We start from the raw sequence: 27912 nt of genomic DNA on the forward strand, positions 1-27912 counted from the left end.
ATCATTTTCATCGTACTGACATATTTACATTTTAAAAGTCCTGTTTTGGTCAGAAGAAACACGAACACTCTGTCAGATTAGCCCTATGATGCAAGTTGAGAGGATTTGCTTCTTAGGTTTCCTATAAACAAAGTTGTACATATTTGAATCGATGTGTTTTTGTACCGTTGTTGCTAAACTGCAGTTGCTTACTACAGTCATTCATAGAGTTCAGTGCTTATCTTACCTATGATTGCCTTCCAGAAAATAAAAAGCACCTTACAGTTTTGTTGACAAGGTTAAAATCTTGTGTTTAGAAATGGCTCCTTGTGTATTTAACACTAGAAGCTTTAACACTATCCCAGTTTCTCAAATAGTAAATTAATCATCAGTCACTGAATGAGTGGTTTCATCCTTAAGAATCAATCTCGGCAAGCTCGACTCATTCCAAGTTTAAAACAACTGACGGAGGCACAAAAAAATTCTTAAAACTGATTCGGTTTGAATCATTAAACTCTAATTCAGTGTAGAGAAGACGAGACGGATCCTTTTTGCATGTGTGAGTACAGATCAAAGACAACACAGATTAAAATTATCATTCTTTTATCTTCTGTCATTCAGGGATTATTCTAGCCACCTGGACCAGGCCGGTTAGCTTTGGCTTTGAACAGAAACCATTCATTCATCGCATATCTAATCACACTCTCAGAAAACAGCCTGATGGAACTAAACTGATATGTTTTGTTCTGCTCTATCAAAAAAAAATATCTCTACAGTGAATACATCCAATTTATATATCATACTCATATGCACCGTGCAAATAAAAACTTGGAATCTTGTTCAATAGTTCAGAAATATGAACTCTGCTTCTTCCATTCATTATGAAAATGTCACAGAGAACAAATTAGTCCAGAACAGAATAACAAGCATGACTCCCTGAGGACCTAAAGAGCTTGTTATACATAATGTCATAGAGCCACATACAGGCAGTATGTAGCGTAGTGTGTGATCATCAGATAACGATGGACACAAACAGAATTGTGTCTTTGAGGTGAACGGGCAGATTTTAAAGAAGAAACGTTTAAGTAACAAGAAAAATTCCAGCACAGAAGATCATTTGTTTGTTTCTGCAAGTCCACAGATGACCTGAGTCTCGTCACTTCCTCACCTGCACTGGCTGGTCGCTGTGGCAACCCAGGAGACACCGTATTTCTCTGAAGAGCTGGTTGCTGTGGCGACAGGAGGTGGGTATCCGTGAGCGATGATGATGTGACATAGGAGGTAGTTACCAGTGCGCTGCCAGGATTACTGAACTGCAGTGTGCTCTGATTGGACGCCTGGACAGTGACCGGCATGGTAAACGTTTGGGGCGGAGCCGCCGACTGCTGCGGGATTACAAGAGAAGTTTCATCTTTAGTCCGACAAACTACTCTGTAACACTTAAAACCAAAACTTTTTCATAAAGTTAAAGTTTACAACACACTTTTCTTATGTTTAGACTTGAGTGATGCATCAGGAAGAACCTGGTTATAATGACTGTTCCAGTTACAACTAACCACGACCAGATCACTGGCAGACAAAACACCAAATATAGAGAAAAAAAAATGACAAATATCACCGGTTCGCTTCTCACGAATTTTTCTCATGTTGATGCAAAAATACGTGTCTAATTTCACAATATCCCAACAGGAAACTACATGGTGAAATTTTTCTCATTACACGCCAACACAGCAATAACTACACAGGAGATCTTAGGCCTTTATCGTAATGTGAGGACCTAACGCCACTCTGACTCTGTAGTTAAAATATATTCTTTAAATGCAAATGATGACACTGAAAAAAACCATGAAAACTGACTTTTTTCTGGTGGATAAAAACAAAATGGTGTACTTTGTCCTTTGTGGCAATGTTACAATCAGCTGATAATATCTAAGTTGACCTATTTAGTTTTCATCTCGTCATACTTGCTCTCTTGAAACTGTGCCCTTCCTTTTTGTGCATCCTCGCATTTACATCAGATGTTTTTCACCCTTCTTGTTGTCGCCATTAAGTTGTCAGCATGAGTTTTATCAAATGAGAGCAAAGTATACAGTCAGCTAACAGCTACGAGCTATTCAACTGTTGCGTGTGTGGGGTCTAGGTTGTAGTGAGGTAAGTGCTTTCCAAATGCAAAGAGGGAGTCTTTCCAAGCCCAAGAAGGACACAACTAAGCTCAGCTAAGAGCTACTCAGAATGAGTACATTTTCACTGTCTGAAACAAATTAAATAAATTCTGTAGTGATTAAAATCCCTATATATAGTGATTCTTACATTGTGTCAATTTTGCCTGACATTTACTTTGTCTATAATTAACTAGAATTGTCATAGTTGCACAAGGTTCTCAATCTTAAAAAGTGAGTACGTGTCTCACAGAAAGTCTGATACAACTTGAATACGCTTAAAAACAAGCGCAGTCCACAACTGATTCAAGAGTGAACAAACGTTGTCGTCTGACCAAGAAAGCGGAGGTTGTTGAGGCAGCAACAAAACACCCTGATGTGTCAGAGGTATCAGTTCATCACTATGAATCATCAGGAGCGGGATTTGAGTTAGATCCTCTTTAAAATGTTACAGCGTCTCCCAAACTGTGAGAGCTTAAGGTCAGATGTAGATGAAAAAACTCAGCTGATGAAGATTAGGAAGAACTTCAAACCAGAAGCGGTTTCCTGTGGGCACTTGAGGCAAAACAGAACCATAACTGACAAAAGCTGGACCAAAACGTCACGAGGGAAGCAGAACAGAGTTTGTTGAGACATTACTGAGTCAAGTTTAAGGTACTTACTCCGTAGCGTTTGAAAAGAACATCGAGGTCCTCTGTGGTCTTCCGAAATTTGTCGTCGTTAAGAGGACTTTGATCAATCGAGTCTTCGCCATCCGGCTCTGGACTGTCACAGCCGTTGAAACCTTTCTTTCTCAAAGTCTGTGAATGTAAACAAGAAAGCTAATTTGAGGCAGCAGTAAATAATCAGGGTAGATTTAGATATGACAGTATGTAACAGTATACATGAATTCATTATTTATGATCACTTTTGCGAATAAAATCCAGTGTTTCAATCAACTGCTTTTACATGAAAACGATACCTCTAATCACAAAGAATCGTGGATTGACATAAACTGGGAAGAAGTTTTAGTAAATCAACAAAGTTAAGTTCTTTGTTGCACTAAAAAGTTGAAGATTTTTGTCATTATAATTTGGCTTCTCAACAAAATGCAGAACAAAGACAGAAGTGTTCCCATTCCCCCCCAAAAATGAAGCCAAACTCTCCCTTGTGCACCAACCCGGCTGGTGTGACGGCTTTACCTCAATGATGTCCGCATTAGTCCGGCTCTCGTGTGGCTCGTTGTACTCGGTGTATTTGAGCAAGACCTTGTCCATGTCAGTGCTGGCATACTGAAACAGCTTGTTCGCGTGGTTGAAGATGATGAGGGCAATCTCGCAGTCGCACAACACACTCAGCTCGTAGGCTTTCTTCATCAAGCCAAACTTTCGTTTTGTAAATGTCACCTGAGACAAAACAGAGAAAGGTGAAACAAAATATTGATTTATTCTTACTCTTAATGTCTTATTTCAATCGATCAAGTTGACCCATATGGCAGAGATATCATACAGGTGCTCACACACAGAAGTCTGCGCTGTCAAATTCTGGTAAAACTGACAATACAGGACTGATGATTCATCAACTGATGACTGCTGTACGATATTTTAGCCGAGTGGAAAATGTATGCAGCCCTGCAACTGACCAACACATTAGCTAACAATAGCCAACGCAACAAAAGCACGGTTTTATGTATTTTTTGTCCTTCTGCAATGATAAGAATAATACAGCCATGAAAGAAACAAAGCAGAGGGCTCAGTTTTCAGCTTAGATACTGACGCAACCTTCATTCTGGGGTCCTTTGAGAGTCAAAATTATTAGCAGTACAATGAAGCAACAACCCTTTAAAAAGGGAAATTTAGAGTTTCAACCCTTGAGTGTATTTGGGGGCTATTAGAAGACAAATCTCCTTTTTTACCTCCGATTTATTTTTACTTGGGACAAAGTTTGACCGCTTCTGGCCCATTCCTGATTGGTCAAAGCCTGTGACTTCGCCTCCTGTGAAGTAGTCTGATGGAGACCATTTCTGATGAGGCTTCAGTGAACAGTGGATGGATCAACTGAAGGTCCAGATGCATCTCTCAGGTCCTGAGTCAGGTCTTTCATTATTTCTTATCTGCTGTAGATAGTTTTTTAGGCACTTTTGTCCTTTTTAGGCACTTGTTTTGTTTCCCATTGCACAGGATAAAGAGAAATGTTTTCAGCTAAAAGCTGTTGGAAATGACCTTGTTGGCGCAACAATAAAATTTCATGACTGTAAAACTGATTTTGGGTATTCTTTTTGTAGATGTAACTAAAGAAATGGGAACAAATTATGTCTTTGTGACAGGCTGCTGTCGCAACACTGGTTAATCCCTTGAGTTAGGTGCCTTTCTTAGAGTCGAATGTTTCAAAGGTCAAAGTTAATTAGCTAAACAAAAAAAAAACATTCTTTCGGTGGTATGGTACAGGAACTCGACAGAAAATGAGTGAAAAAGCAGCCAAAGACAAACTTGGAAAGTTCTCTTAGATCACTTTAAAAGACAGAAGTCTGTGCACCATATCTTCCCACAAATTTGCAGAGATTAGACTCCTAGATTAGAGTTATTTCCTACAAATTTCCAGTGACCAACCAAAATATATACTGCACACAAGATCCTCTAAATGCTTGATGTCTAGACAAGTTGACTGAAGTTCCTCTGATCGCCAACACCGATAGTTTTAACTGGGATTTGCAGAAGATTTATTGAGCAGGACCCGTTTCCATGTGAAGACGTGGAACTGGAAACAAAAGATTTCTTGGTTGATTCACAGAAAAACTATTAAAAACAGGAGTAGAAAACACACCCCTGAGCAGAGCTTCTGGTGGTTGCAAAACAGGAACAATCAATGCAGCCGTCTATGAATTTGGACAGACTGCAGAATGTTTAAGAGAAAGAGCCGGTCATGGAAAAAATGACTGTGCCTTAAGAATGCTGATAGGAAAAAAAGACTTGGAGGACCGAGAGCACCAGACAAAACATTTGGTGGTGTGATGAAAACATAATTGAACTTTTCAGCTGTGCTACAAAGCCCTTTGGCAGAGCTCAGACTCATCTCTCTTCCAGCACCATCATTACTGCGAAGTGGGGCGGCAGCTTCACGTAGTGAACACTTGTGATGAGAAACAACAAACAGAGCTGAAAAGGCCTGAGACCTTTCACAACAGCAACAATGGATATTTGAGTGGGACAATAATAAGATCATTGAGCATTTTCACGACCATGTAAACTACCTGTGCGTCATTATCACTGGAACATCATTTATTTTGTTAATCCATCAGTCAATCAGTTGACTGTTGTAGAAGGATGACTTTATTCTGAACTTAAACAGACTGGCTGAGATGTCCTTAAAAGTCATTTCTATATTAAATTCAGGCACGCTGCTTCGGCTGAATATTTATTGCTCCTTTTCAAACGACTATGAATAATATGTGTAGGAATTGCTCATTTATCCATCTAATCCTTTTCCATTTTGCCATGTTAATAAAGCAAGATGACAAGGAGTTAAAGCCCTGTTCAGGCATAAGCTGCATAACATTAATGGCCGTATTCAGTGCATTCAGTGGTAAATTGATGGCTTCAGACATGAACATATGCCTTAAAGGAAAAATGCTGGCAAAAACAGAATGTGTAAAGTAAACACACCGTGTTGTTTCACGTGTTCATAATCTGAGAAATAATCTGGGGAGAAAAAAACTAAACAAGAAAAGTCTTAGAGAAGGAACATCTGATTCAAGGCAATTACCAGAGAATCAGACATCACATAACAAAAGCTCTCAGATGATGACAGATAATCACTGCAAATCTAAACTCATCTGCATTAAAGTGCTCTCCTGTTTACTGGATGTTTAGCGTCTTCACACTTTAAGTGTGACATCTTAATAAAGATATGGCACAAAGCTAGTTATTAGCTCTTTTCACATATCAGCTGTGGCTTACTGGTGCAAAAAAGACGCCATGGTTAGCCCGCCACTCTTCCTTTTAGGTAATTAACACGTGCCAGACAAAGCCGCACATCTCAGCCGCACATCAACGCGTCCTTCCACATATCGACCTGGCATCACCGATTCAGCTGAGTGATGACAGTGTTGTTTGTTAAACTGGCGATTTCACGACGCCGGCTTAATGTGTGAAAGCACACAGCGATGCAGGCCCATTTCCCCTCCGTTACTACAGAAGATCAACTCTGACCCTTCATCCCAACTGTGTAATGAAGACGCACCAATCCCAGCTTAAAAAGGCATATGTGAAAAGGCCTATTGACTACAGTCCTTTTTACGCTGGTCTAAAAAACTCCACAAACACCCACATGAAAGCGTTTCATTGGCATTCAGCACCTGCATCAAAAGACAAATATAATTTTCACTTCAGATGCTGCAGTCAGGGCTACAAAAATGGGCACAGCTCACTTTTCCTTTACAGAGACAAATTGAGGCTGAGGCTGACAGCAACAACCTGCAAACAGAAAGAGATCCATCAATTTCACCGTCTGTCGACAGCTGGGATCTCACTGCAAGTCTCTCTGTGTGGGGCTGACATCCATGGTCCCAGCAAAAATAATAAAACTAACTAAATCATAAAAGGGAATTGTCAGAGACTGTGGTCTTAAACTGTTTATATAAAAAAATAAAATAAGTACAGTAATTCGCCAACCGTTCCGTTGCACCACTCAAAGGCCCAGGATGAATTACCCAACATTCCTTGCTGCTGTTCCCACATGCATTTCACGGCTTAGGATTCTTTATTGGAGATACAGTCTCACAGCAGGAAATACTCAGAAAAAGAGGTTTGGGGGGGGGTTGCGGCGCACACAGCATACCTTTTGCATTATATCCTACCCCCTGAAGAGATGGCATTTGTTTAGAGTCCAACATGGCAGACGAGGCTATTAACCAGCAGCGTAACAGGAACACAGACCATCAGCTTTAGGTGACAAAATCTGGTGTGACCGTGTGTGGCCGTGCACGATGAAAGCCGTCTGTGCCAAGGCCCAAACAAAAGCACTTCCTGGGCTATGCAAAGCTGTCTATTAAATCCTTCACATTCAGCAGGTGTAACCGCTGCTCATGGTGCAATATGCTTGCAACAAAAACTTTGTTTTACTAAATCTGAGTCAAACCTAAGTGCGGTTTTGTTCCTGTAAAACGGGTGAGAGCTCCACTGACTATAAGCTGTGCTCTTTGAATGTCGGTAACGATGACATGGATGTCATTACTGAGAAACATACAGAAAACAGCGTGAAGCTGCTCTTATCAGCACACACACTTGCTGGCGGTAAATGCTCCTGAACACTTGCTGCTCTATTGTCACATTATCATATTTACTCATTTTCTGCAGTTATTACAACTTTAGGTAGTTGGCTGAGTGAATGTTGCGGATATTTACGTTCTTCTCATCCTACGCCACCTGAACAAAATCTCAGGTCCATGTCTGAAAAAAAAAGCTTGCTATTTCCTTAAAATGATCCATCTCTATGATAAAAGCAGATCTATGTATCCTGTGTCAGTCTCTGACGTTGCATAAAAATGACTCACAAAGACATTGTGATTTGAATCTTTTAAGCAGATTAACCAAAGGAATAAACAGCACAACGATTAAAATAAAACCCTCTGTTGTATAACACTGACTCACCTGCTTGTTTCTTTCGTCCGTGATCCTTTGGATCTGAATCTTTTTCCTACCCATGATGCTTTGCAGTTGTGAAGACAAATGTTGGGAGTCAGTCAAGTGGAAAATGGCCTCTCTGAAGATGAGAGTGGAAGTGCAGTCCAAAAACACTCAGACACAGTCATGCATCCTGAGGACACGGGCGCACACACATTTCTCTGTCCACGTGTGGTGAGGCAACGCGGTCGACTCTTTTCACTGAAGAGCAGCAGGAGTGAAGAGCAGAGATGTGTGATGTGGAGCAGTGGAAGAGGTCCTCAGTTCATCGTTACACAACGGCAACTCGCGTGACAAATTTCCCTGCAGTTGCTGCGACAACGAGGACGTCACTCCTCTCCTGCGTGGCAGAAAGGTACAAAAACTTAACTCAAACATTTCACCTGTAAGTAACTTCATCACAAGCTGGAAAAGGGAAAAAAAAACCCTATGGGTTTACAGGGATGATGCATTTATAAAGCATTATTATCATTATTAACACATTCTTGTGTGAAAAACTGAAAATGATTGGATCTTGTGACACTAATTTTCAGACAAAACAACCTGAGGATAACGACAGTGCTGCTTGATGAGGACAAGGGTCACAAACCGAGTCTGCATCTGAGTCTTTGGTTAAATTCACTGGTTGTGTCCCAAGCTGTGGAGCAGTGGACCACAGTGGAGCACCACCTTCTCAACATGTCCTCTGCTTACAAAGCACCGTTTTTGCTTGGAGTCTTTTTTTTTTTCTTCTTCTTAACAATCAGGTAAACAGGAATGACTGGAGCTTAATTTGTGACACTAAAACATTAAGTTCATCCTGTAGATCCTCAGAACTGGTACTATAATGCGATAAAGCGTTAGAAAGAAAGGTTGATGTGTTGCACACATATACGTCCACCTTACAGGGTTTGTTACAGTAAACAGAGCAGTTTCCAGTGTTAGAGTTCTCTTCAAATTTCTGCAGAGCGTGACGGAGCAAACGGAAACATCAAGTCAAGGCTGCTTTACATCTTTGTCCTAATAGCTCTAAATCAATAGCATATTTGTAAAGTAGGACAAAGCACTGTTATCTGGAAATATAACAACTCATTTGTAGGCTTTACTAAACTACTACATAAAAGAAGGGCTCATCATCTTTGTCTGTTTGACTCAACGTTAGCATTCTTTATATATACCACAATTTGTCATTTCTTTCCCCATTTGCATGAAGGTCTGATAACTAGAAATTGTTGAAGAACTGGTGAATAAAAGCATTAAAGAGCTCTGCCGCAGTTCTAATATATCAGAAATAACATATTTGAAACACTACATCGGTTTGTCACCTTCCCTTTGCTTAGATGCATCAGCTGTGAAACATTGAGTCGTTCCTATAGCGATATACAGTATTTTACTGTATATAGCTCCATTTATCCTTCCTATAAGAAACATTTTAACAGATCTACATCTGGGATTTACTTCCACAGTCAGTTTGCATAACCAGTCAGAATATTAGCAATTCTAGTATCAAGTTATCATTAAAATTAGGTGCAAGGCTGATGCTTTCTGTATTTAATGTCTGGTTTGGTCCATTAAATCGAGCTGAGAGGAAGAGTTACTGTCGGCTAATTAGTCAAAATTCACACGTGAGGTTTTGACTAAACAAGGAATTGTTTTTCTGCATTTTTTGCCAGTTATTTTTTCAATTAAAAACAAGAATATAACCGACAATTGATCATTAAAACGAAATATTTACATTCACAGTCAAATGAGAACCTACGTGCACCAACATCTGCTTCTGCTGCGATTGTAAAGTTAGCATAGATGCAAATCTTAAGATATTTAAATGTTCAGGTTCTTATGTTTAAAATCGATCTCATTACGGTGTGAAAGAACGACTTCATGACTCTTATTTCACAGTGAAAATGCCGAACTGGCCTTGATGATGCGGGGACTGAAAGAAGGAAGAGACAAAATATGTAAAAGAGGTAGCATGCAAACCAGTAACCAGTGAATTTACCACCTGCAGCTAAGCACAGCTGCGATTGCAACGAGACCAACCAACTACTGCGGCAGCAACTTCAGCAAATGAAACAACTTTAAACTACAAACACCTGCAAACAAACACATGACCTTTAAACACTAATACAGAAAGCAAACCAACCACTGAAACTAAAGCAACACTTCCTACAAAACACAGAAACTAAAGCAACCACTGGGGCTTACAGAGGCAACAGATGTGTGCACCTACAACCAAACTTATGTCTTAGAAAATTTAGGATTACAGAATTTTTACAGGTTTTTGTGATTTTCTGGAATGAAAAATATTAGAGCTGATCTGTACCTGTGCCTGTGTTCTTATGCTTTTCATTATTCAAATCTTTTTATGATATTTACACACACATATATATTATTTTGTGTACTGTGTGTGCATGTCTGCCTTGTCCAGGACTCTCAAACTCTCTTTTCTTGGAAAAAAGATCTTGAAATACTTACCATGTCCAGGTTAAATGCAAAAACTAAATCCAGCTGATAGTCAAATGCCAAAAAGAAATTTAGTGTTTTTTTAAACTTAAGCTGCAGAACTTCTAGGCCGATAAAGGGTTAGCATCGCCCTCTCATCTCTGTGCAAAATCTTTAAGTTATTCCAGATGACAGACTGCATACCTGCCTTTTACAACAGCTGCTGCTTGTCATACAGACCGTTTGCCAAAATCAGGCAGTAAAAAGTGGTCGGACGCAGCCATATTGATGCCACCCACTGGGTTTTGGATTCACATTGTTGCTTCTTGCATTGTCCATCTCATTCTTCTGAAACTGAACTCAGAAATGAGCTGTAAAGTACTAACTGAGAACTGCAGAGGGTTAGGGTTCCCACTGGATAGGGGTTGTCAATCAAGATGTAGCCGCCCCCCCGCTACAGTCTCAGTGCTGGCACAGAGCTGTGTCACACAGTTTAAATGACTTCTGATAACTCATGCTACTGTGGAGAACACTGTTGAATTACAATTTCTTATTTCATGGGGTTTTGAACAAAGAAAAGCATTCGAGTGCTGATATCGCCGTCGATTACCATAGTAACAGGCAAAGCATCAAAGCACACATGTCCGGAAAAAATGGCTGGAAAAAATGTATTTTCTACTCCAAATCAGTTTTTCCTCCAACCGAAAACTTTTAAACAAGTCACCTACGAACCCATTCATCCACATGAGCTCAGCAGCCGTGTGGCATTTTTCTTACATTTTCCCTCCAGTCTTAACCCTCCTTGTCCCTGCTTTCCTGTGGGATTGTTGTTAGGCCAGATGGAAAAAATGAAAGCTCCACTGGAGTGCACATGTGGCCTCCACAGCCCACGTTTCAGCTCATGTTCAGCTTGAGAATTAATCAGCCAAAAAAAAAAAAAAAAGGCACATTAAGTTTACCTCTAACGGTGGCTGGGATGAATCTGAGGCTGCACGTGTAAATTAATGACCGACATATTGATCCAATCAAAGTTCAGGCTGGTATTCTTCAGCCGAATTTGCATCATTAATCCCACCTGTGCAGACCACAGCTGGTTCACTTCAGACTTCTCTGCTTCCAACTTTAATTCTCTCTAGAGATGATTCACTGGATCCGCATCGTCACCAACACGAATCTCACAGAGGGGATCAGGTGTCAGTTATATTGTGCTTTTTCACCATAACTTACATTTACTCAGTGACAGCAGCACAGCTTTTAGCTCCCAGCCACCCATGTACTCACGATGACTCAGAAGCAGCGTGGTTACAATCGACACATTTGTACCATACATGCCAATTAATGCTCCCAGGGTCAACCCTACACACTATTACACCAGGAAGGGCTGACATTAGACTTATCTACAGGCTGGAGCGGACCTCCATTTCTCATAAGTATGACTTGCTGAGAATATGATAAGTTTATTATTTCTGGCTGGGTCACAGCACTCGGCCCTATACGGCCGGACAGAACATGTCCAGCAGCTGTGCTGACTGGTTAACTGGATCCACTGCAACTGCTTTAATCTGCTGACTGGTGCTCTTGTCGGTTTTAGAGTCTACACGAGAGACACTTCAGAGGGTCAAGTGTGTTTCTAAAACTTATTTTGTAGCCATGTTCTCTGTTGAAGCCCTGCAGAATATTTGGATGTCGCAACTGGCTCAGGTTTCAAGGCAAGTGAAGAAACTTCTGTGGGGATCGTGTAACCATGAAGGGCTTTAACTACAGCTAAAATGAAGCTTATTAACCGGTCAACAGAAAATTAATTCATAAGAAATCAGTTTTCTGGTTTGGTTCTCTTTGTCACACTGATCAGTAAATAAAGAACTTTGGTTTACACTAAACTAGACAACTTCAATTTGGTTTTCCCACAATGGTTAGATTTTTTAATTCATACATCAAATAATATATTCTGTCTCAAATTAAATATCTGTCCTTTTCTAAAGCTCGATGTGACATCTTTAAATGTCATTCTTTGTTCAAATATCAAAGATATTTCATTTACAGCAACCAAAAAATTAAATTCACACCTTTCTGAAGCTGGATGAAATTAAGTTCTTTATTTCTGGATTTATACCTTTTAATATTGATGGAAATGACCATATATTGACTGGTTTATAACTACAGTAGCAACATTTTAAGCTATTGTTACTGACACAGCTAGAAATCTTTGCTCTTAGAAGATTGTATTTAAATTCTATCTATAATGTCATGCTAGAAAATTCCCTGTAATGATATCCATTATTGAACGTTAGATGGAGACATTTAAAAGCAGATTTGTAATTAATCAAATAGCCATCAACCCTGTGATTGTTCTCCATGCGTACAGTAATGCTTGTGGTCTGTGGGTTGAGCTGTGCTGAAGTGGACCCCCTCATATGTGTGCTGACAGCAGCGCTCAGATTATTCTCTGACTGTAGGGTGCAGACACTAAACAATTACCACAACAGGACTCATAGAAATATCCCACAGCTGGAGGGGAAAATCATTTTAAAAAAGTGCTCTTCCCTCCTGACTTTGCTATGTTTGCCACCGTCGGGCAACAATATTATCATTGTCTGACTGGAATGGGGCTACACTGCAAGATTTCTGCCTGGCCTCCCCCTCAACTGGACAGCCCTCTGCATGGCTGCCCCCTCATTACTGTAATTGACACGTTCGTTCACCCCCCCCCTTAAGGCGCTGATGGCTCAATTAAGAGCTGGCCGGAGGACAGATTGGACACCAAGATAACGAGGTCGCTGCTCGGCTAACTCGGAGGCCTGCATCCAGCCAAACTAACCTCGCACAGTAGCATACACGAAACCCAGGAGGCAGAAAAGAAATGGTTAATAAGTCAACTGATCCATATGTGGGAAGATAGGAGAGTGCAATAGTGGTAAACTAATAAGTTCTGGTAGGACTTAAGGAGGGAGCACTCAATCTCTGCAGAAAATGAGACAGGGACATAAAATTCCAATCATCTTTCGGGTTATGCAACTCCTAAATATTCTTCTGATGAGAAAGAGCGCAGTGAAGCTTGGGGTGGGCATCGGTCTGTTTTGGAGTAGTGTAATTAGTGGTGGTGACCTTTTGCAGATTATGCACTAGCCTATGAAATGTACCACAGCCCTGAGATAAATGGTCTGCGCTGTGAGGTTCGCCCGTTCGCAGCTCTCAGACCAGGGTTTGAGACAAACCGTAACGTCTTCATGTCCCTATGGACAAAAATGATCCTGTAAATTTGCATCGTGCTGACAAGAAAAAGCAGCAAACTACATTGTTGCTCATCAATATGCTGACTATTTGTGACTGTTTTGAATAGGAAAATATGGGAAAATAGAGAAGAAACTATCAATGAATACTTATCTAAAATCCAAAGGTATTCAGATTACTAACAAAAACGACAAAGAAAAGAAGCAAATCCTCACATTTGTGAAGCTAGTGCAAGTGTTTGGCATCTTTGCTTTGAAAATATCAGAGTTCAGAATCATCTGTCAAGCTACTCTTCAGTTAATAAACTAATAATTCAAGAGCTACGTGCCAATTAAGAAAAATCCGAACCATCCGATTGTTCTTTGAACCAGTGACCTTTCAAGATTGTCCCAATTGGAGGAAGATGTGCTACAGATCAATAAACTGTAAACATGGAGCTTTAGAGATTAAAAATATTAAATACTAATAAAATGGACCATGTCAAAGCATAAGCCAGTTAAAATACCTTATTTTCCTGTCTCATTCTTTATTTAATTGATTCTCCATGGGTTTTTCTATTAAATTAGGACTTTCAAAACTTTTCAATAAATTACCAGAGAAAAACACAACTTGTGACGTTAATCAAGTAACTTGCTGAACTATTTTTAATTTTAAAAAAAATGTACCTACTGCTGAACGAATGAAAGCTCTTTAATCCACATCAAAGCCAAAATGCTCCCTTTTTGCGTACTTGTATAGTTAATCTATACCCTTCTAGGTACCTTGTTTTTTTCAAAAGAAAATCAAACCACACATAAATGAGCATCTGTTATGTCATTTATATAAGATGCATTGAATGTGCCTATTGTCAATCATATAAATCCATGCACCAGTGATCAAATATCCTGACATAAGGGACAAAAACAGATTCTCCCAAAGACCAACTGATGCCAACATCTTAGATCCCAAGACCTGAATGTCGTCTTGACCAATTTTCGCTGCAGAATACTTTCTTGGAAACCACTGCCAGCACAAATCCTTCTATCATTGCCATTTAATAACAGAGTTTTTAACTCAAACACAGTGCAATAAACAGACTGGTGGTCCATGCTTTGGGGCTGCACAAGCTACAGATGGTGATATGAATCCATCTGCAGGGATGCCTCACAGCAGTGGATCACCCTGTCAAATTGGCCTACTTCTTGCCCAGCAGCTTTGATATCTACCCTGGGAGGGCAGAGGAAAATCATACCTGCACAGGCCAGCCACTTATTTCATACAGCCCCCCTGCTAAACCATAATCAGTGCCCAAATTTGTCTAAGACTTCCGGTGTACCGTTAGACTATAGTTAGCCCTACAGTAAATAAGGCCATGCAAATGTCAATATCACCTTGACCCCAACGGCATGTTTAATACTGGAGTACAATTCCGTCCATAATCCAAGCTACTTCAAAAATCTCTTTACACACTTGAAGCAGAAGCAGACCATTATAATTTCCCCCTGGCTCTTTTTTTTTTTTTTTAAGTGAGTCTTTATGGGCTTGTTTGAACAGCTTCGAACAACAGCTCTCTTATAAGTGCAGCAAGTCTGTTTTCTCCTTAACGTCATTAAAGTAATGACCATGTCAGATCTGGTATGTGGAGTCCACATGAGGTTGAAATGACATTTTCTTTAGGCAAAGTGGGATCAGGGCTCCTGGCTGTATCCTACACGCAGGATGACAGATGGAGTCTGGAGAATGAGCAGGCCCACTGACGGCAGACAGGTACCCTTCATGATCTAATCTGACATGTTGGAGGCTAATTTAGTCAGATTGTGTGTCTTGATTTAAACTAATTAAATACACTGTTTCGAGACGACGTAACCGGGGTCGATTTACAGAGCAAAAGACGAGCTAATGTTATTGTACACAGGCCTTTTCACAATTTTCTAGTTACGAGTCCGACCGACAGCCATTACCTTCCTTACTCTCCCCCGTGTAACTCGGTAAGACGAGCTGGAGTACGCACTACTTTTAATCACATTATGAATATCCAGTCTGAAAATGTGGACGGTGTACGTATATATTATTAACCGCAAGAATGTTGCTTATTACTTTGTGATATTTAAATAATAAAGCGAGTCTGCACCCGTGAGGAAAAAAGACGCAGGAAGGAAATGTATCACTCCACTTACCCTGAAATATTGCTGATAAACACCAAAATTAGGCCTGCCAACACCCGCTCCAGAGGTTGCCTGTGTTAATCAAGAAGCTGTAATTAAACGCGTTGAATCGGCGTCTCTATTTACATAAATCCGCGGCATTTTATTCCACTTAATTTTGATGTAACTATACTGTCCACCCAGGCGACACAGCGTACCCAGTGTACGATCGACGTCATTGACTTTAGCCCGTGATTGACCCATTTGAAATCCAATAAGAAGCTGACATGCAGTTCTTTCGTCCAATCACAGATCAGAAACGCCTGAGGGGGCAGGACTGCGAGAGAGGACATGACGGAGGTGACGGCCATGTTCTGCAACAGTGTTTGTATCCCTCCGCCTCAGTATTTACCTTTTGCATGATTTTGCATGTGGGGAAAATGTCACTGTTGCCCCGCTGTACTCTGCTGCTTTCCATAAGAGAAGCCACTAGGCCGTTTTTTTTCTCGATTGTAACCACCACAGTACTGTCAGCGATAAATAATCCCATGTGAAGGCACTTGAGGGTTGGCTGAGAGGGAAATGTTGAGTATGGAGAGATATTTATGTCTGAACTGCTCTCTTAGACCGCTATGCCTCCATAATCATGATCTTTTTCTTTTGCAGCCTGTCGCGATGTGTACATTTGCATATGCGGAACACGTATAGATACATGAATAGTTAAATGAACAATTAACGATCTAAAAAGGTGTGTTAAATAAATTGCAGTTAATTTATACACTAAATTATGCTCGTTTTATGGAGCAAAATTAAACGTGAAATATAGCCTAACATCCTTTTATTTTCATGCATGGTGTACTTTGACAATACATACCCTCCAATTTTCTCTACATGCTCATCATAGTGACCGATCTTTCGCAGTGGCAGGTCCGAAATTTTGGAATACACTGCCCTCTGATTTACGTACCACCTCTGACCTACCTCAGTTCAAAGCCAAATTAAAAACATACTAATTTAAACTGGCTTTTCACTGAATCTGTGGCTCACCTTTTTGTTGTTGTCTTGTGTTATATGTAATCTACTTTAAATCTGGAATTGTGAAGCACTTTGGTCAATCTGTGGTTGTTGTAAGGTGCTATATAAATAAATGTTGATTGATTGATTGATCATAGTGGATCTGTAAACATGTGAAGATCATGAGCCAACAGCCCCATGGCACCAATTTGTAAAAAGGGCCCTATAACCACCTACAGATGCATAACACTAGGTGTTGATACAAAGGCAGATGTGTATATACAGTCTTATTATGAGATGTACTAAATCTCTAGCGCGTTTCTTTTGTTAATCTCGGTAATTGTGAAATGTAAGTCTTTAATCAATCACATTCATATACAAAGGCTGTTTGCACTACAAGTTATTGGAGATGGCAATGAAAATAACTGCAAAGATGCAGTGCAAAGTTGAGACACTTTTCTGCCGAGTTGAGAAAAGGAAATGTATGTAATTGGTGGCCTCCGCTCTGAGTCACAACCCCAACAAAATCTACTGAATGTAAGAAAGCAGCTTAGGCTATTAATTGTGCAAGTTCAGAACAAAGAAAAATAGATAATGTCCTACCACAAAAGCATCAGCAATTCTCTAAAACAATCCCAGAGCGGTGACCACTTTGCACAACTAAAGCCATATGTGTTATCCAAAGCTGACAAAAATTATGCATGGTAACATTTAGTAGACAACCAATTCTTTACAGTTCAGTTTGTGAATGTGTGAAGACTGTGTGGGTCGGTGTGAGAAAAGCCTGCTTTGATGAATTGGTTGTTTTGTTTTATTTAAAATTTTATTCTTAATTTCCAATTCTCAATATCAGGCTTGACTTCCTCTTAGAAATCTCTGTAGCCTTTTGGACCGTGATGTCAGCGGTCCAAAAGGACCAAAGGAGGGTCAATTTTGGTGATGAACTACATGTGGCTCACTGGCCAGGTTGCTGTTACCTAATTTTAAACAACAACACTGTGTTTGATGTGCCATTTAATATTGACAACAGCATTGTCCTCCATAACTATCCTGATATCAGTGAATAAAATCAGTAGAATTTTTTACTTGATATCGTGTGATGCTAAAGATAAGCTAACATGCTAACAACTGGTTCGAAATTACATTTAGGTAATGCATGATGTAGTTTTACTGTGTGTCACTATGAAATATCTAAATTCTCTCAGTTTCACAGCTAATCAGCAGTGGAGCCAAAACATTGATTTTGGGTCCCATATAAGGTATGCATATTTTTCCTTTATAAGGTGGGAATGTTTTTTTTATGGATGCCTGCTGGACTGAAAGAGACACAAAAAGACCATTAATGATGTGAATATCCTTTGATTCCCCTTATCGTTGTGCATCTTGGTAGTCATTTCCAGTCTGTCTGCATCTGCCTTTGTGTACACGTTCTGTTTTTTAATAATTTTGCATCACTTGTGTTCATTTGACATCTTTTGTTGTTGGTTTTCATCTCTCTGGTTATTTCGGTTCACTTTTTAGTTAATTCAAGGGTATTTGTCAATATATTTCTTCATGTTCGTCATTGTTTTCTTTGAGCTGATTTAATTCACTAACAAGAATTGTTAGCCATCTTCCTACAGAAGCTCTACTCCAGGAGTTCCCTAATTTCCTTGGTAGGCCTGTTCAGTAATGCTTTCATGAAAGTATGCAGGCTTATTTATAATAAAACAAGTTAAAATGTGACACACGAGAGGGCCTCCAGTTCCAGAACCACTGCCCACCTTCAGCTTCAACCTCAAGTTAGTTTACAGTTTTGACTGAAATTATTCAGGAATATGCACCACGTAAACATACTAAGAGACGATACAGTGCAGGAATTAACACATGGCCCCTTTTAAAAGAGAAAACTTCCCTTTTGTTTTAGTCCATAGATGATCATATTTCAAAATTAAATGTCAGTCAAAGTAATTGCCAAACAGTGCATTATCTTGGGCCCCACACACTGCAGTTGCCCACTTTGCTCAGCTGGTCATCCAGTGTTGAATAATTATTACAGTCATTAATGGATTATGAAACATTAGGCCCCATGGTACAAATTTATTAAAGGACAAAGAAATCCAGACCAAAAGACACACACAACCACAAACCAAGCAGATACAATTTGTGGCTGGTGTGTGCAGCTGTATATTTTACAGATGTTTTGCATGCTTTTAAAACCACAAATGGTTGTTTTTTTTTAAAAAACAACCTTTCACACTGTGGTCATTGTGTGTTTTGGTTTGATAATTCTACTTCTCTTTGTGCTTGTTTCACTCTGCAGTTGTGATTGTTTTGTGTCACTGCTTATTCACGGTCTCTTTGTGATCATTTCTGCATTGTTCAGTTGTTTTGTGTCTCTTTTGTGTCACATCTGGGACATTTTTTTGTCTCATTTTGGCCACTTTCCAACCCTGTGAGCCATTTCATCTGTGTGGTCATTGTGAATCTCCTTTTGTGTCGTATTTAGATCATTTTAATTTATTGTTTCTTTCCCCTTATTGCAGTCATCTTACATTCATTAAATTTAAATCTCTTTCAGTTTATTCATTCATTTCTCTTTCTTGGGAAGATTACAGCATTCTTTGTTAGCATTATTGGTATTCTAACCCCATGTGCATATCATAAGCTGTTGATGTCCACCGAAAGACAAAGCTTATGATCATGCCCAGTTTAATTTAAATGGGTGTGAAAGGTGGCATCAATCACATTTTAGCGAGATAAGGGGAGCGATAAAAACTCATGCCTGAATACTAAATATGTTCCTGAAAATCCTGCATGTGCCAAACAGAATCTAAAACTAGACTATATAAGTTTATTTCCAGCATGTTTCCTTGATTAGGATGCAGAGATAGCACATACTGTACATAAACATGAAAGAGAGGTAGGTGGTAGAAGCTGGATTGCAAATTTTATTGGCCCAGAGGCTTCAAATATGTTAATGCTGTCATGGTGGTTGGCAGTTATAAATTCCACCATTGGGCGCAATGATCTCTTTCTAGTTTAAAAAAGACTAACTTGCTGCTCACATTATTTGTCTTTTTCACTTCCTTTCTAGTCACACTCGTCCTAGTTTAAGATCATACGCAGTATCAGGCCCAGTGTTGAGGACTGCAGGGAATAGAGGCTGACGGAGATAAAGCGCATGACATCTTGGAAAAATGCCTCATAAGGGACATCTTGGATTAGAAACAGAATATCAAAGCTTGGCTTGATTTGTTGGATTCAAACCCATAATCTACAAAAAGGCACAGAGATGAGTCATTGTCAGATCTCACAAGAACTGGCACAGGAGTGGACATCACTACAGTAAAGAAGGGGAGAGCATTGAATCAGAGGAAATGTGCAGCAGAGGATAATGAGCTCATGTTTATGTGGATGAAGAAGCGAGACCACTGTATGGAACTTAAACACATTAAGAAACACAGTAAGGTTGCTGGAATCCTGTGATAACCTGTAAGATTTGAGGAGTTATTTGCCTGAAGTCCAGCAAAATGTAGAAAATCTGTATCATAATAGTTTCCAAAGGCAGACTTATTCAATTTAATGTATAGTGAGGAGAAAAAATAGATCTGGCACTGGAGGGAAACTAAAAGCTATCAAAAAAACGAGCTATGGGCCTCTAAAGTAAAACATGGTAAACTCACGAAATGTCTCAACCTGCTGAGGAGGTTTTTGATGTGCTGATGTTCTAAATCAGATTTCTTTTTATGATGCTACTAATTTAAACAAATACCACAGCAGAGTTTAGAGTACAACTACACACTGCATAACCAAGCCAGCTTGTTCACTTGTGCTACCTGAACAAAGGGTAGCATAACAAGCCAATTTATTGTTTGACAAGTGTGTCTCCATCCATACGACTGTGTAAACCTCAGGGTTCATCAGATCCCATCTGCATGCCTGATAACAAAAACAAGCCAAAGTGCACTCCATTCAGGTCTGTCCCACTTTGCTGCCCACACACACTTCACGCTGCCTCCCACACACACTCCACACGGCCATCACGCTACTCTTTTATGATCTCATTTTTTTTCAAAGACCAGAGCTTCTCGTCACTGTTTGTGCTCACTAAGAGGTCGTCTCATGCTGGATACTTTTTAGACTGAGTTTCTGTATCGATGAAGATAATTCACATCTGGTTCTTTTTCTTTCTAGCAGAAATGTGACAGTTACATAAAATACATGTCAGCTCTGTGAGGCTTCACTTAACACAGTTAAGTTAATTAACCAAGTGAAATACATATGAAGCCCAGGTGTGTGACACCTTTTTTCTTATCCATTCCAGTGATCAGCACCCCACTACAATCTTTGGTGTGCTCTACTTTTCTAGAATAAATGTTTAGTTTTTTTAAAACAGCGTCATAGGGACCATCTTACTTCGATGCTCTTTGTAAACTAATAGATGGATCTCCATTTACTTTACATGAATGCCCACAGAATGAATTATAACAAGGACCTTCATCAGGTCAAACAATTTCCATTTGTCTAAACATTAAAATTAATACAAATATTTTGTTTCTTTTTCTAAAATTCCTGTGAACTTTCCCTTACTTGATGAAGCTGTGTAATGAACTTCATGTACTGTTCAACTGTAGGAAAATGCAGCTTTACAGGAATGGTACGAGTGCACAAACTGTTACAGAGAGGCTACAACTAACGTGTTGTCTCTCTGAATATGCAAAATCATGTTGGATGAAGGTATGTGGCTCTGAACTGGTTTGTTTCTTAACTGCCAAACTGTGTGTTCTCTATAAAACTTGGAGATGTTTCATCCTCTTTACTCTGGGGTTTCCCCAAGTGTCCATCAAGGGTCCTCTCATATTTACTGTTAACAGCCCCCCGTGACCCGATCGACGGATTAAGCGGGTTTAGAAAATGAAAAATCTTTCATGGCATTGATTTCTATTGCTATGAAGAAGATACTCAGTTCTGTGTCCTGATAGGTTCTAGCACAACTGATATAAATTATAGTGAAATTTGGATTGTTAAAAAAAATTCTATTTAGCAAGTCTAACATGTTCCTTAGTTCTTTTTTCTTTTCTTTTTTAAGTGTATAGTTAACTCTGATTCTAAATCAAGGGACTAGCTCTTTATTTTTATTGTACATCCTTGAATTCAATAAAGGTTGATGGTTTGACTTATCTTAGATCTTCATTACCTGTACTAAGGCTGGAGTCAGGAAATTCCTGAACATGCAAAAGCTCGGGTAACCATTTCTGATACTGTGAGAAGTTCAGTGAATGGTGACCTGATTCCAAAGGGTAAATGGTTAATACATTTCCTTTAGTTTTTGGCATGTTTTCCAAGATGATTTATTTACATATTTTACTGTTTCAAAATAACAAAAACAAAATGAAAATGGCCCAAAGCAGAAATGTCACAATTTGCATGTTTGCCTTCAAGAACACTCCTTTGTGTGTGTGTGTTTCAGTTCCTGTTTTGGTGGCTTTCCGCCATTCTTCCAGAAAAAAGGCCCTTTGTTCATTGGTCATCTTGTTTACTCTGCTTGTTTAAGGTCTATTCACACATTTTGAATGACGTGTAAGTGCGTTTGTTTGTGGGTGTCGATGGCGGGGTGCTTTTAAAGTCATGGAAAAAACTTGATGTTGTAAAAAAAAAAACACTAAGCCTGCAGCCAACCATGTTGAATGTTCCCAGGAATATTTATTAAATGACTCTACAAGTACATATCCAAATATGCAATATGTTCTTGAAGAGCATTCATGTTCTACCTATTGGGGTTCTCCTTTGAAAATGTTAAGGCATGTTTAGGATCACTGTTTCAAACCCTCTTTTCACCTTCATTTACGCTTAATAAATCTAAATGTTCCATTTTGAGTTCTTCGTGCTTGTTCAGGATGTTCATTTCCAAACCTCTGATGCTGAGTTCTTCATGCAGGAAATGTTTACCTTTATACCATGAAAGACAAATATGTACAGGTGAGACTGAACAGTAGAACAGTGCACTGCCAGCCCAGAAGGGGCTAAATCTTTACCTTATACATGGGTTTCAACTCAACTTTCTAGTGAGAACCCAACTTGACCTCCAAAATTAATTTTTCAGTTACATTATAAATTGAAGAAACTGTTACCTGAAAATGCTTTTTTCTTAGGAATGGACAATCGAGGTACAATGAGACTCCAACCACGCTTACACAAAGCTGTGATGAGAGTCTGCAGAACTGAAACTACAGATGTTCAACACATATCTAACAAAGAGTGCTTTAGATTCTCCGTCTCATCCAGTCTTATAGACCCACATTGGCATTTTTAGACAAAATATTTTTTAAACTGTGGCAACAGGAATGAGGCTATTTAATATTAAAGTAACAGTCAAGTTTTTGATTGATATTTTGCTCTTTGGCTCCCCCTACACATTGTGAAATGTAACACCGCTGTCATGACATTAATTTCAATGTCAACCCTGCAGATGTTCAGCCACACACATGAATTTGTTGTCAAGGTTGAAAGGCGGCAAACGTGTTCAGCAATCGCAAAGCAAAATTGTGTGAACCAAAGTTATGAACAGCTCATCTCCAGGTGGACCAGAACAGTTTCAGGCCTGAGAATGTGTCTGACAGAGGTCTGTGTACTCCAAAACAAGTAAAAATCACACATTTTTTAAGTTTACAAATATCTCTAGACTTGCTTTAACATCCATTTTCCTCATGTTCAACCCCATCTTACTTAAACAAAAATCTAAACAAAACAAAAGAATTTCTCAAACTCAAAACTTTTTTCAGCTCCCACTTCCATTCTTTATACATTTATGTCCAGGAAATGTCACGCTCTCTGATGAAGAGTGCCAAGATTTACTGGAAAACTGGTGGAAAATACTTAAAATGACTGTCTCATGTTAATTTTTATATTCGTTTTTTAAAAATAATGTGAAAAAGAAAACAAACACCACTTCTTAAAAAAAACCCACGATTTTTAAGTAGTTCTCCAAACAACTTTGTAATGCTTGCCAACAACTCTGTCCTGCGCTCATTCCAGTTGCTGAGCCCAGTAACTAAAATTTAATCAATGATATTTCTTCAGAAGAAATTAGATTAAAATGGGTATCGGAGTCATTGTTGCTTGTTCAATCTTCATTAGGTCCAGTAGATCCAACAACTATACATTTGTTGGCCTGTTGGGGCAGCATATCACCAGAAATCAATAATCCACAACGCTCTGGGTGCAGTACACAACATATCCACACGGTGGCAGCAGTAGAAAGGAAAAGTCTGCTCTCTGCTCCATTTCATCACAGGAAATAAATGATTTCAGCAACAACGAAGCCAAATGTTGACTGATATTTCTCATTGCTCAACAAGTCAAAAAACCCCTTCAGACAATAAATGTTTACCGGCAGTTTATTTGTAAACTCGAGGCGGTGGCAAAGAATTGTGGGATTATTATCGGTATCACAGCTGGTTTTCATACCTGACTGATTAGCCTCCAAATCAGTTAATCTGTCAGCCATTAGGTAGCCTGATAATTCAATCAAATATCTAAAAAGTCGAAATAGATAAACAATACACAGTTGTAATTATTAAAGTCATTCATTCAAATTTGAAAAACGACCGCTATATTGCCAGTGTAAGAATGGAAAGGGTTTTGTTTAATTTTTTTCATTTATGGTGCTTTATGAATGATTATTTTACAGTTTCTGTTTTCCACTGATGTCTTGTGCAAGATATATTTATAAAAAAGAAATAATGCCAAATCATGGGCCTAATTTTCAAAAATTAGTAATTACAAAATTAAATAAATAAATAAAAGTCATAAAATATAGAGCAATACAAAGTTTAAAATGTGAACTAAACTACCCGCAGTTCAGTCTAATAAAGGCATAAAAGGAGTCACTGCTGCAGCTCACCTGAATGGGTTTTGCTTTAACATTTAATCGATTTAAGGTCAAAATTTAAAAATAATAATCATCTGCTTTGACATTTGAGTTGTTTAAACCTCTTCAGAGAAAAAGAGAAAAAAAGCGTTGAGAATGAAGTTCTTTTTAAAAAGTTAAAAAGAAACATATTTGTTCGTGAACTTCGTTTAAAATCGTGCAGTTTCACTTGTGCGGTGTCACTAAATCCATAATAATAGTACGACTAAGACCACTTAGGCTCGGCTGATTAGGGCAGGCTGTGTTCTGAATGATATTATATTTATCATCCAGGACTTTAAAAGCGGACAGCGTGTAGACTACAGGTGGTAAAGGGGTTGAGCTGTGCAAAAATAGTCAATTTAATTCTCTAATATTCTCCCGACTGACCATAAAAAGCAAACAAAACAAAAAAAACCACACAGTTTAATCTAAAGTAAACTGGAGGGCTTGATTATTTCACCGTCTGGTCGCGTTGTTTCTGTTTTACCAGTTAAAATCATTTAAAACTGAGCTCACCTGCGCTAAAAGAACATGTGTTTTACGAAACTTTTATAATAACTTCACGGCGAGTCAGAGTGAAAAAAAATATGAGCTGAATTTTCTATGAAATATTAGAAGCCAAAAACTTGAAAAACGCTTGAGACATTTGTTGATCCATCCACTCTTGTCGCAGGCATCTTATCCAGGTAGATTAAAACATCTTCATTAATATGACTCGTATATCCAATCATTAAAAAGAAGAAAAACGTCCATTCAACCTCATTGTTTACTTAGTAATCTACTCTGGGACTTAATGCAGTTCATTAGAATCTGCTCGTGATCTGCCTTCAGTGGTTAAAACCGTGCATAGACAGCCTGCAGCTTCAAGCAACCAACACTTACAGCCATGATTACAAGTTGTAATAAAACGGACTGATCATTCAGAAGTTGTAGTGGTGGGAAATAAAAAGCAATGGTTATCTTGTTTGTGGATGAGTTTGGTATTTGAGTGGAATGTTTACTGCTACTCATGTTCAGTATTTTTCTGTTCATTTGCTGAATGTGGTTCCCAGTGGGCTAAATGGTGGTAGTCAACAATAATTATCTTAATAAATAAACTCTTGCAGCACACATGCACCCTCAGGTATTTATCAGGGGCCAAAGGCAGCTCTAGAGTGTCACGCGTTCATGGCTTTTGACGTTGGATTCATTGTCAATCCTAATTCTCTTCATAAAGAAGAAAATGTAGGAGAAAACGGAAAGAAATCTCAATTTATCCGCCTCACTGTGATAATGGAGCTGCTAAATCTTGAAAAGCTGTCATTATAAAGTCAAGACAAGCTGCCAAATTTTAGTCAACCTTTTGATATCACAAATGTTTGAGCCTTGTTGCCCAGTTTGTTGTTTCCAGAAAATGGTGCAGACTGATTTCAGTTGGATGAAAATGTTCAGAAACACAAGGAGAAATCATGCAGGTTCCCTCTTAGCCAGAGGATGATAGAGAGCTGATGGTCCCTTTCAGAGAGCACCATCTCAGTTCATTCAAACATCCAGACTGCTTTACACCGCACACAAAGGAGGGTTTGTGCTGTCAGATTATTTATAGGTTCTTCACACTGAACGACAGACCCCAACACACATTTTCCCTTCTCGGTTTTGTGAGCTCTTCTCATACTTTTGCAATCGGACATATGACATACCAACAAGTTTTTTTACAGATCTAAAAACAAACCAACAAAAACCTAAAAAACAACTTAAAATTCTTGCAACGTTTCTGACTTTGGTCTCACGACAGTCCCCTTTTTAATTTATTATACGCCACCACGTCTCATTAAGCCCCTATTCAAATGAATAGAAACCGATTTGAATATTGGCGCGATGGGGGGAGTCAGAGGGTACCGAGTCTGAGTCCAAGAATGCGTGCGCACAAATACACACAATGAATCCTTGTGGTCAAGAAAACTATTACAAGTCATATTTACAGTACTAACGGGTGCGCACACCAGCTGTAATTTCCACCTGCATCCTGACGGTCAGCGTGCGTAAAATCTGGTTTGTCCGCCTCGTCTCTGCTCAGTGTCTGAGCTTGGCAGCAGTAAAACAATGGAGCGGTGGTGTGGGTGGTTCGCTGCTGTCAGATGTGCTGAGACGCACTTTGACCCGAAGCAGCCAGAAGACAGCCTTCTTCTCGCGGCGGCAGTTTTCCGCCTTCATATATTTAGTTGGAAAATATAGCTTGTGCTATGGCCACAAACAGATCAGCGGTGGCATAAAATTGGACACGGTGGCCGTTGCCGTGGCAACGCAACTAATTGCTATAAATTATTTCATCAGAGTGAAATTAAATTTCTTGCTGGATGTTGGCGCACACCTTTTAACAAGCCCGTTTGAGTATTCATGTATAGCCTACTGTCATTCACATTACACCACTCATACCAAAAATAGTCAAATGTGATATTTCTTATTAGCTGCAGGATATGTCATTAAAATATGAGCAGAATTCGCGCACATAGCCTATATGCTGCAGGTCTGAAGTACCTTTCTTCTTTCTAAATGTTCTCTATGTGTCGTTATGGCCCAGTACTATAGGCTTTTCTATAAGTGGAGGTCTATATTCATTTGTGTTGCTATCAGACCTGCACAAGACTCATGATGTAGATCACCAACATAAGAGTAAAACACCTGGAAATGTGACAGAAATAAGAATCCAGATGAGACTTAAAGTTATTTTAGTAAAAGTAAACCCCAAGATTTTGCTGGTCTACTTTATTAAAACGATCTTCATTCTACTTCGGCCTGTAATGTGGCTGTGTGGCATTATGGTCTCACTGACCGCACTTCAAGTCAGTGGTCTTTTGTGTAAACAAACTCATTTGCCATCTTCCATCTTCACAACTTTAAAAGCGGTTATTTTGTCGTTTCTATGCCAGTTATTACGGACTAGAGTATTTGCCTCTATGTGCTCTTTCTTGTTTTCTCTACTGTTCTCTGTTCTCATCAATATTAGACGGCACCTACTCTAAGATAAGCGATTTTTGGACTTGTACTGTTATATTCAAAACGGTCATTCCCACGGTTTCGGGCTGCGACTCTAATCAAACTGTAGCCCACAAAACTAACACAGCGTTGTCTTTTAACACAGCAAAGTATCATAAATTAGACACGTTTCTCCCCGATACTTTTCAGGCTTTAAAAGCGCCACAGCGCTTACAGTGGTTTCCTGGCAACGAGGCGCGCGCAGGTATTGTTGCGAGCGCGCCACAGTGCGCTGCGCTTCCGAAAACCTGTTGGTGGACTGCACTTAGGTTGGTAATAAACCTGAATTATATCCTCAAAGCTCAGTAAACATGTCTGGATCTGCGCTGCAGAACACCGCTCTGCAGCAGCTTCTCACGGTGTGACTGAGCATCTGATTGGCCTCGAGTCCAAACTACAAATCTACAACATGATGA

The 27912-nt window shown here is 39.3% G+C and overlaps 1 protein-coding gene across 4 annotated transcripts in view; it reads right to left on the bottom strand.

Annotated features, from left to right (window-relative positions):
- Positions 1-15818, bottom strand: part of LOC140275519 (myocyte-specific enhancer factor 2D homolog) — a 30064-nt gene extending 14246 nt beyond the window's left edge. For 3 of the 4 annotated variants that reach the window (XM_072371004.1, XM_072371002.1, XM_072371003.1), the window contains exons 1-5: positions 15603-15818; positions 7766-8133; positions 3320-3523; positions 2801-2938; positions 1148-1364 (exon numbers count right to left, since the gene is read on the bottom strand). In XM_072371004.1, coding sequence (XP_072227105.1) covers positions 1148-1364; positions 2801-2938; positions 3320-3523; positions 7766-7819 — 613 coding nt within the window. In that variant the 5' untranslated portion in view covers positions 7820-8133; positions 15603-15818. Of the gene's footprint in view, positions 1-1147; positions 1365-2800; positions 2939-3319; positions 3524-7765; positions 8139-15602 lie in introns of all 4 variants that reach the window. The other variant, XM_072371001.1, reaches the window with a different exon arrangement.
- Between the last annotated feature and the right edge of the window lie 12094 nt (positions 15819-27912).

Source organism: Leuresthes tenuis, unplaced genomic scaffold, assembly GCF_036924035.1.
Source record: "Leuresthes tenuis unplaced genomic scaffold, fLeuTen1.0.hap1 SCAF_18, whole genome shotgun sequence".
In the NCBI taxonomy this organism is placed as follows: Eukaryota; Metazoa; Chordata; class Actinopteri; order Atheriniformes; family Atherinopsidae; genus Leuresthes; species Leuresthes tenuis.